The sequence below is a fragment of the Conger conger genome, chromosome 6 (assembly GCF_963514075.1).
Source record: "Conger conger chromosome 6, fConCon1.1, whole genome shotgun sequence".
In the NCBI taxonomy this organism is placed as follows: Eukaryota; Metazoa; Chordata; class Actinopteri; order Anguilliformes; family Congridae; genus Conger; species Conger conger.
Genome location: NC_083765.1, coordinates 55,245,161 through 55,261,565, shown reverse-complemented (window position 1 = coordinate 55,261,565; position 16,405 = coordinate 55,245,161). Strand labels below are relative to the sequence as shown.

At 40.0% G+C, this 16,405-nt stretch overlaps 1 protein-coding gene across 1 annotated transcript in view; it reads left to right on the top strand.

Annotated features, from left to right (window-relative positions):
* The first annotated feature begins 4,775 nt into the window (after positions 1-4,775).
* LOC133131370 (chromodomain Y-like protein 2) overlaps positions 4,776-16,405 on the top strand; it is a 32,930-nt gene continuing 21,300 nt past the window's right edge. The window contains exon 1 of the mRNA XM_061246690.1: positions 4,776-4,860. Within this exon, the coding sequence (XP_061102674.1) occupies positions 4,837-4,860 (24 nt within the window). The 5' untranslated portion in view covers positions 4,776-4,836. The remainder of the gene's footprint in view (positions 4,861-16,405) is intronic.

Here is a 16,405-nt window from a genome sequence, read left to right as displayed (position 1 = left end):
AGGAATTCAACGGACATTAAGCACATATCTTCAGTAAGCAGATTAATGCACTTGCCCATACAAAACTTGCATACAATGGGCTCCAGAATTATTGCCACCCCTGTATTTAGTAAACAACCCAGATAATAATCTACACTCACTGAGCACTTTACTAGGAACACATGTACACCTGCTTATTCATGTGATTATCTAATCACCCAATCGTGTAGCAGCAGTGCAGAGCATACAATCATGCAGATATGGATCAGGAGCTTCAGTTAATGGTCATCCACCATCATAATGCGGAAGAAATATGATCTAAGTGACTTTGACTGTATGATTGTTGGTGCCAGACAGGGCAGTTCTGAGGGTAGAAAATCCTTGTTAATGAGAGAGGTCAGAAGAGAAGGGCCAGACTGGTCAAAGCTGACAGGAAGGTGGGAGTAACGCAAATAACCACACATTACAACAGTGGTAAGCAGAAGAGCATCTCTGAACACAAAACGCGTATATGTTATTTTCAAACATAGAAAAACTATATACTTTTATTAAAATCCATTCATTCTCATGTTTTAACGATTTAACGATTGCCAATTACATTTTATATACTGTATGTGTCATTCCATAACATAGAGTATAAAAATGAGGTATTATGCATGCAAAATCCCTTTTCCGCGACGTCCACCCCGCATGACGTCTAGCTTGGTTCAGCCAATTCCGTAATGGCGGGAGCAATAAACTTTCCCGTATAAGACCAAGACACGTTCTTGGGATCTCTCTTCTGCTTCTTCTCTTCTCTTCACTCTCTTCGCCCACTTCTTCGACGCACCCTTTTTGGCCATTCGTTTCAGCTCATCTGCTCCGAGACTCGGACAGAGGCTGAATGCTGCACAGCGCACTACCAGGCCTACGGACACACCCAGTTACCTCGCGGTAACTTCGTTGCCTATAGCGAGTGGAAACTGGTGTACGCGGAACGCTACATCAGTTTACCCCTGCAAAGCTCACCAAAGAACAACAGCAACGAACTTTTCCAGCCGGAAAAGTGACCAACGAACATCCTCCCAGCAACCGAGCGGACCAGACAACAACGCACGGCTAAGACGGGAACGCCCCAGCTTTGCGCACCTCTCCAGGACACGCATTCACAACACCGTCGCGGCTCCTATAAGGACAGCACATCTTTTGGATCCAATGCATATGGACTCAGTAAGAGAACAAACATTCAGAAATAGCCAGTGTTTAGTTTAGTCTTGACTGAAATTGTGAATCTGTGTTCTTTATTTGCCGTCTTACCATTTGAATGTATTCTGTTAGCCGTGTATGTACGTGAATTTATTAGTCGTCTTTCGCACATATATAGAGTGAACTACGCAAGTAGTCGCTCTTCTCACAGCTAACACTGACACTCATTAACACACCCAGAACTCTAGCTTACCCAAGCTAGCTACTCCAACTTTTACCTTTCCTTTGTTCAAGCGACACGCGAGCTTGCGCGCGCCCACACACCCTAACTTCCCCTACTAATTCCCGTTAGTTTATCTGTTCTGTGTTTGTACGTTGTTTAATCATTAATATTGGTTATTTTAATTATTAATTGAAATACTAAATTTGTGGTTGATAACAGTAATCTTATGAGACTGATTACTTTTTGCAGTTATACTGCTACATAACATTAACTGGCGCCCCGGTTTCGTAGAGAGTAAAATCCCTACGTTATTTGGAGCCCGTGCGAGGACCCCTACAACCAGCATGGGAAAAGTCAAAGACCTGTCGATTCAAAAGAGACAGATTGTTATTGACCTTCAAATGTCTGGTAAAGGTTTTTTTTTTTTTAAATGTTTGTAGGGGCAATAATACAAAAATGTAAACATATGGAATGGTTGCAAACTTGCCAGGAAGAGGATGCAAGTGCACATGGTCTCCACAGACATTGGGGAAGATGATGATGTTGGCTAAGCATCACAGTTCAAGAATTGCATAGATTGATTGCATCTTGGGGTCACCAAGTCTCAAAAAGAACCATAAAATGGCACCTCCATACCAACAAACAGGGGGCACAAAGACAGTCCTTACTGAGCACAATAAACAAAATTGAATGTTTGGCCATACACACCATCGGCATGTTAGGCGGCAAAAGAGGAATGCATACAAGGAGAACCACCTCATACCTACTGTCAAATATGGAGGTGGGTCATTGATGTTTTGGAGATGTTTTGCTACCACTATTTAAAGCAATGGCACAATTAATTCAACAAAGACTTGCAACATACATCAAAATCCACAAAAAAATGGTTAAGTGAAAACAACCTCCATTTTGTGACTCAAATCCCATAAAAAGCCTGGTGGTTTCTGTAACTACGTTGTGGTGTGAACTGAATAGGGGAGCACATCAGTGCAAACCAAAGGATATAAATGATACTGAGTTCTGCATGTACAGTAGGAATGGTAAAAAATCCCTCATGTGCACAAATTACAGGAAAAGACCCATCTTTGCCAGGAGTGGTTGCACAAATAACTTTTTTAGTTTACAGTATTTTTTGTGCTTTTGTATTGATGGTGCCAATAATTCTGGACCTGACTGTATGGAGCACCAAATCTGCTATCTGAGTGGTTTCGAGATATTGACCTGATTCAGCATGTCTCCATATACATCTGTGACTGCTTTCTTTCCTTTAATGCCTGTGCATGAGCGATATACTGAACTGCAATTTTGCCATGTCTGATAAAGAACTAAATGCAAGCTAACTTTTGCCAACCTAGAACATTGCACAAATCAGATTTATATAGCTAATATCCATATAAATATATATTTTTTGCAATCACCCAAAATGTATTTGGCTTTAAGCATCCTCATGTCATGTGGCAAAATGTAAAACACATGTATACCTAGTATCAGGTTGAATGGAAAACTAGGATAACAAGGTCCCATAATGAGACCCTCTCTATAGCTTGAAAATTGTGCCTCCACCCTGATTTCTGATCTTGGGAAGATTATTCACTGTTCGCTTTCTGAGCAGTTCAATAATATCCACAAAGCGATTATTTACTGTGACCTGTAACTTGAAATAACAATGGCAAGTTGTCTCACTGTCAGTTTTCTGCATAACCGCATACTCTTAACAACAAATGTTTCATACAGATATAATGCATTTGAAGTACAGATGTTTACACAACCCCAAAAACATATATTGAATATTATCTTCCACAGATTTGTATGTTTTAGGTTGTTCATATGCATAAACAGCACCTCTCCCCATCCCTCCCTACCTCCCTGTGAACCTTAATTGTTGTCTCTGTGACTTGTGTATCGGTATTTTAGTTGGCTAGGTAAGCAGTGTTTGGATAGTTAACTTTGGTGACTTTTGCTCTGTTTGTTTGTTCAAAAAAAAAAAAAAAAAAAAAAAATGGCCCTTGTCCTTATCTTTGTTGTACAGGTAGCAGTTGAAATTGTACTTACCTCTAGGGTCTTTCAGCGAACTTATCCCTGGTTATGGGTATGCACTTTGTTGTACGTCGCTCTGGATAAGAGCGTCTGCCAAATGCCAATAATGTAATGTAATGTAATAATTTGGGGACACCATTATTAATGGCAGTTAGAAGTGCCTTGGGCTACAATATTTAGCTATGTAATTTATTTTTCCCTATGAAACTTGAAATTAAACAGCAATTTTGTAGGAAGAGCTAAAAATAATATTTTCTGAATAACTCCTCCCACGTTGAAATGTATTCTTGGGAAACAACACTTTGGCTTTGTACCAGCTGCTACGCAGGGGCCAGGCTTGATGCAAGTTTTGCAGAAATGTATGAGTTCATTTAAGAGTGTAAATAACCAAGGAATAAATTATCCTTACAATATAATGAGGGGGAGCAAATCTATTTTGGCTTTGTGTGCATTGATAATGACAGTTTCCAGTCTGTATAATACAGACAGGCAGTACATGCCATTTGTGAATTGCTGTCAAACCAAAACCAAACCAAAAGTAAACTCCTAAAACTTCATAGTACAGTCATGTCCTTAGAATTTCTATTCATTAATAACATATTTTCCATGACCATTCACAACCATTCAAGGCATTACAACAAAAATGGAATAAAATAATTTGTTGTATAATAAATCTTATTATACAACTTACTCATCATAGCCCTGAGTAAAGCCAAATGTACAAACTGTGCTAATGAGGTCTTTGCATGAGAAATTTCCCTATTTACATATTCCATTCCATAAGATTCCAATGACATAGTAGGCTATTCAACATAATAGTGCTAGATTTGAATGCCTAATTAGCTTGTAATTGTAATTAACTGTAGGCCTGTCGAAGTGTGAATTTTGTTGCAAAAAATGAAGCTTTTTTATGTGAACAAAAGCCATATTCATTGTGGGTCTATAACAGGTCTTATTGAATCAACTATTCAATAGCTTACTATAAAATACTCTTATCTTCTCATAGCTAGCTACAAATGCAAACAAGTCAGTGGCCATAACCTTGGGAGTGAAGCCAAATTCCACTCACCACCACCTAACTGTAGAAGTGCGTTTTACCAAGGAAGTATCATAACCCGTGTTGATTTCACAGATGATTAGGTTCACCAATTTCAGAAGAAAATTTTGTTCTATTCCAATGTAGGCTACGTCACCGCCCCAATCTATCTACTTGTTTGTGTTAAGTGAAAAGCAATCTATCGTAGCCGGGCTCGATTGACGCTGTCTGATGATCTGCTACTGCGGCTGGATCAGAATAACAAGGCAGTTCGCTAATACCCGTCTATTGGGGGTTTTCTCTGATACACCGAGAGAGCTAAAAAAGCTAGCAAGCCTGCCAAGCACATTGCACAGTCCAAGTTCCGCAACCCAGCATGGCTTCGGGAGACCTTTACGAGGTACTGTAATGCCCTGTCAATGGATATATGTCTTTAAAATGTACAAATAATGGAATTAGGAAGTAAGTGGAGCTCCCTTTGCATGAGAAAAAACAATGTCCTAAGCCCTTTAGCGAACCTGCGAAAGCAATCAGTCCTTCGAACGATATTAAGATGAAGCTTTTCGCTAGTTTTTTTTCTACCTCGAGCGACTTTGAATTATATTCATTTTAAATAGGCCTGGTGAGATACAATTACCGACAGCATCAGAACATGTAAACTCTCCACTCCCCCGTCAGTCTTCAAAGTCGTGATAAAGTGCAAAGATGACAGATGGATTAAACGGGCGACTACACGCAAAATAGCGACAGACAGGGAGATGATCAGAACGTTGAAAATGCCAGTAGATATTTATTCCTCGCAAATATTTGTGAGGCTTCGTGACATAGGCTATGGACTGCAGTGTAGGTGAGCACATTTATGTCGATGTTGCCTTGACGCTTTAATGGAGTTGACTCCATTAGACTAGTTGAACAACAATTTTATGGTTAAAAGTTGATTAATCACATCGACAGCATTTAGCGAATGTGAGGCAGAGGGCTACAGCATTCGTCGTGTTGTCGGATTGCACTTCAGTTTGACTTTACATTGTCAAGTCAACGTGCTACCAAGCACTGTTGCGTTGTGGACGGATTTATGACTAGTGCTGCCGACTTCAACTCTTATGTTGGAGTAGTGATGTCACAACGATAATGTTTCAGTTTCTCTTCATGTTGTCACGTCAGAAACAAACCTTGCTCATTCAGTATACCCCGCCACGCAGTGAGAGCAGTTTAAAGTCCACTAGACCTGTTACCATTTTGGGTCATCATGAGCTGTCCTTTTACTTGTTATTGTAATTGCCATTATTACATGCGTGGTTTGTGGCGAGTTTGATCATTGGGGGTCGTTTTGATTGAATGACATTGCGCTTTGGTTTGGATCAATCAATCGCATTAACAGCGACTACTGTGGAATATCGGGTCCAAAATATTGATTTAAAAATGTATTTAATCTATTCTCATTGCATAGTTGGCATACCTTTGATGTTGCATACATTGTTGGTGTTGTCATTGTGTGCTTAATCCACTCTGTTCAGAGGTGAGACTAGGCTGCATGGCCTTGAAGGTAATTGCATGTGAGTAGTTGAACTATATTCTGACATCAACTTGGGCATCTGCAGTTCTTGGGCACCTGCTGTAAAGTGTTTGGACTGCTAGACTACCTTATGGCTATTGCAGTGACCATTCCTTTTTGGTAAATGCTTCAGGCAACTAAAAATATGGCCATACGCACAATCTATACACTTGGCTTATTGCTGGGGAAGGAGTTTTTTCAATATGCTTGTCATGTCTGGGGACATGTGTCTTCAATTTGTCCGACCCTGATATGTGCTGAGGGGTTGGCCGTGAAGGGGAAGGGCTCATTGATCATTTGTTTAAACGAGCTGTCATGCTGTCACATTCAGTCTCTGTGCATGTTCAGTTTGCATATAATAATCATTCAAGTCACTGATTTACTAGATGTGGTGTTTAATCACAGAGGAGAAAATGTTGAGACATGAACAGTGCGTTTGTGAGTGTATTCCGGCACATGACTCATTGTACTCAGGCTTATCCTAAGTAGGGCTGACAATATGGTCTGGATGTATGGAGATACTGCTGTGGTGTGGTGTTTATTTTATTGAGGAAGACTTGATTACATAATCAAAATTATCATTATTTAAAAAGCTATCATGTATGCAAACTATGATCCTTATACTGGCACAGCCATTTTCGAATTACTCATAACAGAATGACTTGTTAATTAATATTTGTCCTTTGAATTCACAAGTCATCAACAGCTCCTATAGGTCAGTACTATAACAAAGTGGTGACATATCTAAGAATATGATATCAATGTCCTGGAGAAGCAAGGAGTATTTAGACAGGTCAATAGCTTTCCATGGGAATAAAGAAATGTAAAGTAGTTGCCCTTTGTTATTCTTAACTGTGCATGGTATAATTTTCCATTAATTTCAAGAGTAGTGGTGCTTTTTGTAACTTTATATGATCAGCTTATCTTATCTTAGAAAATTAATTTAAAATGTTGGCTGTCCTTGAGGGATATCCTTGTTTGAGTCATTGAAATAGACTGCCTCATCACTCATCAGTGGGTGAAATATCTACCAATCTTTTTAATTTTTTTTTTTTACATGTTTCAGAAAATAATCTACACTAATGTTTTTGATATTTCAGTATTATATTTTCTAATATGTATTTTTTTATTATATCATTTGTTTTTGTTTTCATTTAAAGTGTTGTGATAGCTTGCCTTGATCAAGTATCTTCTTCTGGTTTACTGTAGGCTTGTATGAGCACGTTTGCGTAAAACATGAGGCCGTAACACACCCCTGAGAGGACAGATGAGCTGGGCACACAGCGTTATGGATGTGACATTTGGACACAAAAATTAATATGATCATAGCACCCACCTTAACTCAGGGGAAGTGCCAAAAAATAATTTTTGAAATATTGTTAAGCCAGAAAGATATTGACAAATAACTTAAAGACAGGTATTTTGAGGAGACTATACACTTCTAAAAACTCTGAATTTAAAAATCAAATGCAGAAAGTCTGATATCCTTGAAATGTAGGAGGCTTGGCTGAGCATTAAAATAGCAATTTTGAATTTTTGTCTCGATTTTTATGAGGCGATACCAGAGTTATGGATGTGACACCATTGCGTTATGGATGTGAAATGCTTGTTTGATGATCTACTTCCCAATAAAAAAATTTCATTGCACATTTGTTGTCATCTGAAATGGTTCTGAATGTCAGTTTTGACATTGAGAAACCATCTGAAATAGTTTTGAATGTTTTCAAGATGGCCGAATGTTTGGGACATTTTTAAGGAATAATCATAAAAGAACTAGTAGGTCAAGGAAGACCTCTACAGTTGATGACTGATAAATTATTTTTATAATGAAGTCCCCAAACACCTGTCTGACAGATCAGAAACACTCTTCAGGAGGCAGTAATAAATGTGTCAGTGACTATGGTACAGAACTACGGAGGCTACACTGCAAGTTACCACAAACCAGAACCACTAGTTGGCTGCAAAAACAGGATGGCCAGCTTACACTTTGCTAAGTACATAAAGGAGCATGCAGGGATTTAGAAAAAGGTCTTGCGGACTGCTGAGACCATGTTTGACTTGTATCAGAATGATGGCAAGAGAAAACTGTGGAACCGCCCAAGGAACATCCCAAGAACTGCCCAAGAACCACCCAAGAACCAAAGAACCCCCCCATCTCTGAATAAAGGTGGTGGGGCTCTCGTGGTTTAGGCATCTACTGTGGCCACATGTACTGGCCCACTATTCTTCATTGATGGTGTATTTGCTGATAGCAGCAGCAGAAGGAATTCTGAAGCTTCAACTAAATGCCTCCAAACTCACTGGATGTTGCTTCATCCTGTTGCAACACAATTATCCTAAACAGACTGCTAAAGCAACAAAGGAGTTTTTCAAAGCCAAAACAGGAAAGTTCTGACTGGCTATGTCATTCATCCGATTTGAATCCAATTGTACATGAAATTCATCTGCTGAACAGGAATTAAGGCAACTAACCACTGAAAAAAGGCAAAAGCTAAAGATGCTTGGAAAAGCATCACAAGAGAAGATGTCACAAAGTAGATAATATGTAGATAAAAGTAGATACGATATCATATGATAATGAATTAACAACTACTTTATTTTACATCATCTTAATATGTCCCAAAATGTTGGGTGTCCTGAAGTGGGGGACTACAGTGCAGTCTGTTAGTATTTGGACAGTGGTACCATTTCTGTTCTTTTGGCTCTGTACTCAACCTCATATTCAATGTGACAATGAATATGAGGTTGAAGTGCAGACTGTCATCTTTAATTTGAGGGCATTTACAGCCTTATTGGGTGACCAAATGTAATTGGACAGTTGGCTTCTCCGCTGTTTCTGATTAGTCAGGTGTATTCAATTGCATAGTGCAGGTATAAGAAAGCTTTCAGGATCTAGTCTTGATTCAAGGCTTTTGATAGCCTTTGGAGCCAACATGAGGACCAGATTTGTGCCAGTGACAGTCAAGGAAGTCATTATAAATTAGAAATTAGAAAATAATATACACCAAAACAATATGCTTACCACAATAAATAGTTGGAAAAAATGTTACTTTGACCGTGGAATGATTGTTGGTGGCAGACAGGGTGGTTTGAGTCAGAGGAGAATGCCAGACTGGTCAAAGCTGACAGGAAGGTGACAGTAACGCAAATAACCACACATTACAACAGTGGTATGCAGAAGAGCATCTCTGATCACACAACGCATCATAACGTTTAAGTGGATAGGCTACAGCAGTAGAAGTCTAAAAAATAAGTCTAATAAATACCTAATAAATATAAATATTTATTTTTTTAATCTAGTCATTAATGTGACAACTACAAAGCGACTTAACAGGATGATAGGGAAAAAGTCGTACTTTTTTATTGGCTCTGTGCTCCACCATTTTAAAATTGTAATCAAACAGTGCACACGTGCTTGACGTACAGATTCACAGAAAGGGTATTTTTACCATTTTGGTTTCACCTAGTGAAATAATCCGTTGTTCTTAAATTGTATTATATTCGCTTAAAGCCCCGAGTAAAGTAAATACACTCCGGATGTGGGTGAAACAAACTATCGGTGAGAACGACAATATTGTTGGATGTTAGAATTTCATGTCATGTCCCTGATCTTCTCGGCCTGTTGCTGTCTGAGGTTCACTGCAAGGGGAGGGAGTTTGGGGCAGAAAGGTAGGAGAGGGTGACGGGGGAGAAAATGCAAACACTTTTTCTGGAACTGTTGTATAATTTAGTAAGCAAAATGCAGCATTTTATACCTCATAAGACCCGTAATATAATTTAGTTTCCATGTGTCCTTTTGGAGTCTCCAAATGTCCTTTTTGGGAAAAACTGCCTGGATATAGATTAGAAAAAACAATGCAGAATTCTAATTCTTGGTGATATTGTCCTCAAATTTGAAAGAGGATTTGTCTAGTGTTGTGCCTTGGCTCCGTTGTGTTTCTAAGCGCACATGCCACAGCTACATATAATAATCTGTCCCGTCAAATCAGAAAATCTTTTCGGTGAGAAAAAGAAACTTCCACTTTCACTGTATTTGAGCTTCTGTAACTTTGTTTCAGTAATATTTGAAGTATTTCTGAGGTTTAGGCTACCTTTCAGAAGAGACCAGGATTCAAGGGTTCAAGAATAATAACTATTTTATTTTGGGTATGTCATTTTTAAACTTGTGTCAAGAAAAGGGTTTACATAAAGGGTTAATCTTTTAAATAAAGAATGGAGAACAAGGATACTTCTCATAACTTTTTATTTAAGGGAATGGAGAAAGTATGCTTATTGACCACGGTAGAGTCACACCTTTGCCAGACCTTCAACACATTCAAAGCTGTAATTCCGCTTTGATTTGCCTTGCATCACATGTTATTGATAATAAGTTGCATCATTTATTTACAAAGCTTTTGCCAACTTCCTTTTGGTTCTCATGAGAGAACACTGTGTATTAAAAAAAAAAGAAAAAGAAAATGGCATTTCCATGAACTCCATAAACATCTCTTTTTTCATACAGTATGTCCTGCAACCGAATATCTGTTGCAGGAAACCCATGGGGTGAATTGTTCCCTGGACGAGCAGATACAAACAGAGGAGATCACACAGAGCCAATTTCTGTCAGCCCTGGGTGAAAAAGAGCTTTCATTGTTTGCTTTCGCTTCAGCTTTCAGTCTTACAATTAGCAACAGGAGCACTGGCTGGGGACCCACTGAGGACGCCACAGAGTATGACATGGAGATGCGTTTGCAATTTCAGTGCATCTCATAAAACGTGAACCACCCCCCCCCCCCCCCCCCCCAAACAGATGAGATTGATTAATAATGTGGCTGTGAGCTGAGAGATCAAGCCTCTTCTTTAATGTGGCAGCCTGGTTGTCATCACATAATCAGCCCTTCAGTGGAGGGAGGAAGTGGGTCTTCTCAGTGGGAGTGCTGTTGACTTGCATTCCACCATTTCAGGGAATAATGAGGAAGCTCACGACTGAAACTCAGAATCAGTCGATCTCTCACTTAGATTAATTGCTGTGTGACAAGTGTGGTCACACAAAATACTGAGTTGTTTTAGAAACACAAGATGTTGTAACATTTCATTGTAATAATGTTTCTTGTGTTTATTTAAGTACAATAGGTAACATTTTCATGTTAAAACATTACAAGACCATTGTAAAATCCATTCCTGTCATTGAAAAGGGCTCACTAACATGTTGACTCACTCTCTGTCTGAGTGTATAGTCCTTAAATTCGGGTTTCAGAATATGCAGTTGACGGGCTGGTACTGTACCAAAACATTGTATAGTTGTACAATAATTCAAGCCAACCAATGGCATTTCAACGTCAGCACGTTCACAGAGAAGGGGGGGAGGGGGGGGCAGTGTTGTGGTTGGAAGGTGTTTGTTGCCGCAATTTCTGTCTTGACCCTTAAAAGTCCGAAATGACCTATTGTACCTTTAAGGACTTCTGTGCTGCAATGCGTTTTCTTGTATTGTATCATTTTTAGGTGGTTTGTCAGTGTGCGACTGTGTTGTTTTTGTATGGAAGCTACAGCATAATAATTTGTGCTGTTGTGTAAACCATTGAGCCAGCTGTGGGTCTGACCTCTAAACTATGTTTAAGGGTATTGGTTGACAGTGATGCAGCATGTTATACAGTTATTGTGTGTATTCAGCCATTGCCACTAACACAAATGTTGTAGTTTCCAAATATTACTTTAACATTTCACTTTCTGGAGGAATATAAAGAACGTTCATATCGAAAGTATATGGTTTGGTTCAGTTCGTGGTGGATTGAGTACATTTAACTAACAATGTATCGCCTTCTTTATCAGCAAACCTCTGGTCTCTTAAAATATGTATTTCAGAATAAATAATGAAGGGCTTCTTTATATGGAAGCATATCTGCGTCAAAATGAAAAAACACATTTTAGTTTCTTATTGTAATTGCATTACCCATGACAAAAATCTAATGATAATTCAATTGGCCCTTTATCATTTCATTTTCATATTTCTGTGGCACAAGGGTGACATAAATCAAATGTAATTGCATTGTTTCCCTTTGCATTATCATTTTCACGCGGTCAGTCAAAAACCCTGCCAAGAATGGAATTGATAATGCAAACCCTCCTTTGCATTTTCAAAGTCAAAAGACCTGTCAGTCAAAGGACAGGGCCGTTACAAACCCAACCAAGAAGTCTCTGTTGGAGTCCCTACAGGCTAGGCCGGTAGGCTGCTAGCTACTACAGCTAGTCACCTAAGAGTTTGGGAATAGATAACAGAACTTTACAAGAACTAGAAAGGAGGTAAATTACTTTACGAAGCAGGTATTTTCCCTGCCTTTGTGAATCTGGAGTAGAGCATATGCTACGATTCCACAGATCACCACAAAGATGTGGATGTCAGTTTTATTTAATCTGAGAGGAAGATTATATAAAGGAAGGCATGCACCTGATTGGCTAATACCATTATTCAGGAGTTCTGCAACAGAACCAGCTGAGGAATGTAAGGAGCCCAACCAAGGACGGAAGAAGGGTCCTATGCCCATACCCCAGGTGCACTGTAAAAATTGTACACATTACAGTACTTTACTAGCAACTCTGCTGCCAATAAATTACTTCAGTATGTACAGTATATTCTTTACAGTGAATATGTATATAAATAAACTGTCTGGGTTGGCCTGCCTGTCTATACTGTAAGAGTAACTTTTTTTACAGTATAGACAGGCAGGCCAACTATCACTGATTTCCAGCATCATGTATTACAACACCACAACAAGCTATCTCGTTTCAATCCCTGGAGCACTATCGGAGGAGAATTTAGGCTGTGAAATGGCTTCATATTTAATATGGTGATGCCAAGAAGAGGCCAAAAGTGTATTTGTTTCACTTTGCAATTTGCCACACTACAAGAAGGCAGAATTTCATTTTCAGTAGAATTTAAGCAGGAAAGTAAGCTGAACAGCCTTTCCTTAAAGGCATACTATGCAGGATTTTCACCTTGAAAATATTATAACACTAACATGCTCATGTATTCCTTACTATAAAAACAGCTTGGGCCTGTTCTGGGTGCAGGCCTTTTTTATTTCTGTGCTGTGTCTGAAACGCATCTGTCCAATTTAGGCAAAACTCAACAGCAAAATGTTCACACTTCTTTCTTTGGAGGGGATTGTGATAGATTAATTCCTTCAGCATTTTCCTGTTAATCATTACATGATCACAGGTATTTCCGTTATTTCTCCGCACTTTCCTCTTTCCATCACTCTGGTGCATGTTAATCTTTGTCTTTTGTCCACAAGACTCTTGGGGCTCTTTTAGCTGTAATCTCGGCTTTCTGTTCTCCAGGCTTATCAGTAGTTTGCATCTTGTTCTGTCCTGTTGGTGTATTCTTCTACGTACAGTAGTCTGCATCCAGGATAATGTTTATGATCTGTTGGGTTGTTGTCAGGGTGGTCTTCTCTGGTCATCCACTACAGTGCAATGTTCCTGATTGATTGATTTTCATTTCTGAGCCTTATGATGGCCAGCTTAATTTGCATCGGCACTGCTGCATTCCTCATGTTGTTACACCCCAACAACAATCTCCTAAGGCAATTGCAAAGTCTAGAATCAAAACTAGACATCCTTTTCTCCTTTTACACCTCTCTGCTTTGATGCCAAACATGCCGATGATGTATCTGACCAAAACATTCAATTTTGGTCTCTAAAGGTAAATTATCAAATCAAACTGTCAAGTCTGTTGTATTAGAGGTTACAGTTTCATCTAATTCCCTTTTATTGTGTTTTTATATTGTCTCTAAGTTTATCACAACAGCATTCTACTATCTTGTCTTGCCCAAAGCTTTATCTGCAACTACTGATTCTTCTGACAAACCTTCTTCCAAATGCAAATGGTTTTAAAGAGTTTTTTAAAAAGAGAACAAAAACTTTAACTCTGCAACTGTTGCTGGAAAAATGCTGATTTATTAATGTTTTCCACAACTACTTACTTTTTAATATGTGCTTGCAAGCTGCTGATTTTGCAAGTTATTCTCTGAAATTAATCTGAACAGGTCTGAAATTTATGCATATCGGTGTAGGTATTACCCCGTTATTAAAAGCTTGTTTTGAAATTGTGAAGACAAGACCAACGAACATAGCAAGAAATCTCAATGTTATACAACAGCCCAGCAAACAATAAGATTTCAAATCCTGATTCCTCTATAAACTAGACTGAAAACAGAAATGGGGAAATGCAGCAATAGAATAAGCTTTTGTGTTGTAGGAATGGTCATAATGTGGATTCAGGCCATTTTAAATTTTGTGGTTCCATGCCTTTTTGAACATCGAGAAAAGGGAAGTATTAAAATTCTATCCCTATTCTGTCACACTGGCTCAGTGTGGACCCCAAATTCATAAATGCACAGAAGGCAGGCATAAAAGTCATACAAGTGTCTTACTTTTACATTACATTAATGGCATTTGGCAGACGCTCTTATCCAGAGCAACGTACAACAAAATGCATAAATCCAGGAATCCAACAAAAACACAAGAGATAATCCAGACATGGGGGAACAGGGGAAAATACACAGGCAAAAACACAAAGGACCCTTCCTCCCCCCTTGGTTGGGCTCCTTACATTCCTCAGCTGGTTCTGGTTGCAGAACTCCTGAATAAGCACAGGCACCAGGGCCCCAGACCACTCCTCAGGACTACCGCCCTCCTAGTAGGTATTGGGTGCCCCGACCCATTTGGCAACTGGACAGGATTTGGCAGACCGTGAAGGTGGGCTGACCAGCCACAATCTGGGGGAGGAGGAAGCTAAGACAGGGGGCTGGTGACAACTAGCCTTAGGTGGCATACTTGAAATGTAGGGTGTATGTGTATGGATCTGGGCAGCAGGAGAGAGTAAGTAACCAGGTTCGGTCGATAAAATTGAGTGCCAGCTTGCAGGATTCCACTTGTAGGGGAATGTGCTGTATTGGTAACCGCACCTTTTGAGTGGAAAAGAACAGAGCACTTATGGAGGCACAGTCGCCCTTTGAGGAGTGCAACCTGAGCTCACCGCCAGGTTCTCCAGCAGTGGGCCATGGCGAATAGTACCCCCAACTCCTCCTCCAATTCAGCAAAAAGCAGGGGTTGGAACCCATACCGGCACTGGGAAGGGTTAAACCAGATAGAGCCTTGTTTCCCTGTAATGCAGGACAAGAAAGGTGGAAGTGTCCCAATGCACAGCCTTTATCTCACCCTGTGCTTCTTGTCCTGACAGATCAGACGAGTGGGTCCTAGGTGCACAGGTTCCTCAGGGGGTCCTGGTGACACTCCCAGATGCCCAGCTGGTACCGGGGCGGCAGCGCCCCTGGTTAAGGGGAAGATCAGACGCTGGTAGCAGTTTGGGAGTTTTACCCCACAGTCGCAAAGTTTATCGTCAATGTGAATGCCAAGGGGGATGAACTGATCCAAGTCACCCAGGAGGTATTTAGTAGACAGTTCATCCTTCATCAGTAGGTGTTAGGCCAGGACAAAAGCATCCATGGCACTTTCCAAAAGGAAACTGAAAGGCTGCAGAGCCACCCAGTCAACCATCCTATCATTCTGGGACAGTGAACGAGGTTCCCGGGAGGATAGCGGAGCAGGAGGACTAGAGGGTTCAGAGGATGTTTCTGCTCTGGGGGCAGTAGGCAGGTCCTGCAATGTAGTGGTTTGCGCTGGCAGGTTCTTCATGCCTCCTGATGCCAGCTTCCTGCTTTGTGGCTGAATACTGAAATCCAATAATCCACATAAGACACTGCGGAATAGGGAAAATACATGGGTGAAAACTTGAGCGAGCAGGAACATGACTGGTGGAGAGCAGGAAAGTTTATAGTATATACACAGACACACATGCAGAAAATAACCTAAATGAGCTAGGCATGTGGAGACTAACGAGAAGCAATAATGGTGATCCAGCCAAAATCAAATGTATGCTGGGAGAGTGAGAAGGTGAAGAAAGCCTTTGGAAATGTGTCACAAAGGCATAACAGATGCCTTGAAAGAATGTTTGAACAGATAGTTCACAGATCTTATGCACAATGGGAATGTACACTCCATCTGAAGATGTCTGCTGTGCTGTGGTTGCTGTGTGAATTTGACGAGAGGTAATTCTCTACATTCATCACCCAGGAATAATGTTGAAATGTAACAGCAGTGCATTTTCTATCGAGATGCAACCAATCTCTGCAATTCTTAAACTATGTTCCTTGGGTTCTATATGGCCTCCCTCACAATCTTCCTCATCCTCCATGTGGACACCGCACTCTTGTGTCCTCTACCTGGGAAGTTTTCAACCATTCCATGTATTTTCCATTTTTGTATTGTGATGATTGGTATGTATAATCGTTTCTGTATTTTTTGTACCCATTACCAGGCTTGTGAAGGTCAAATACCACCTGTCTCTTTT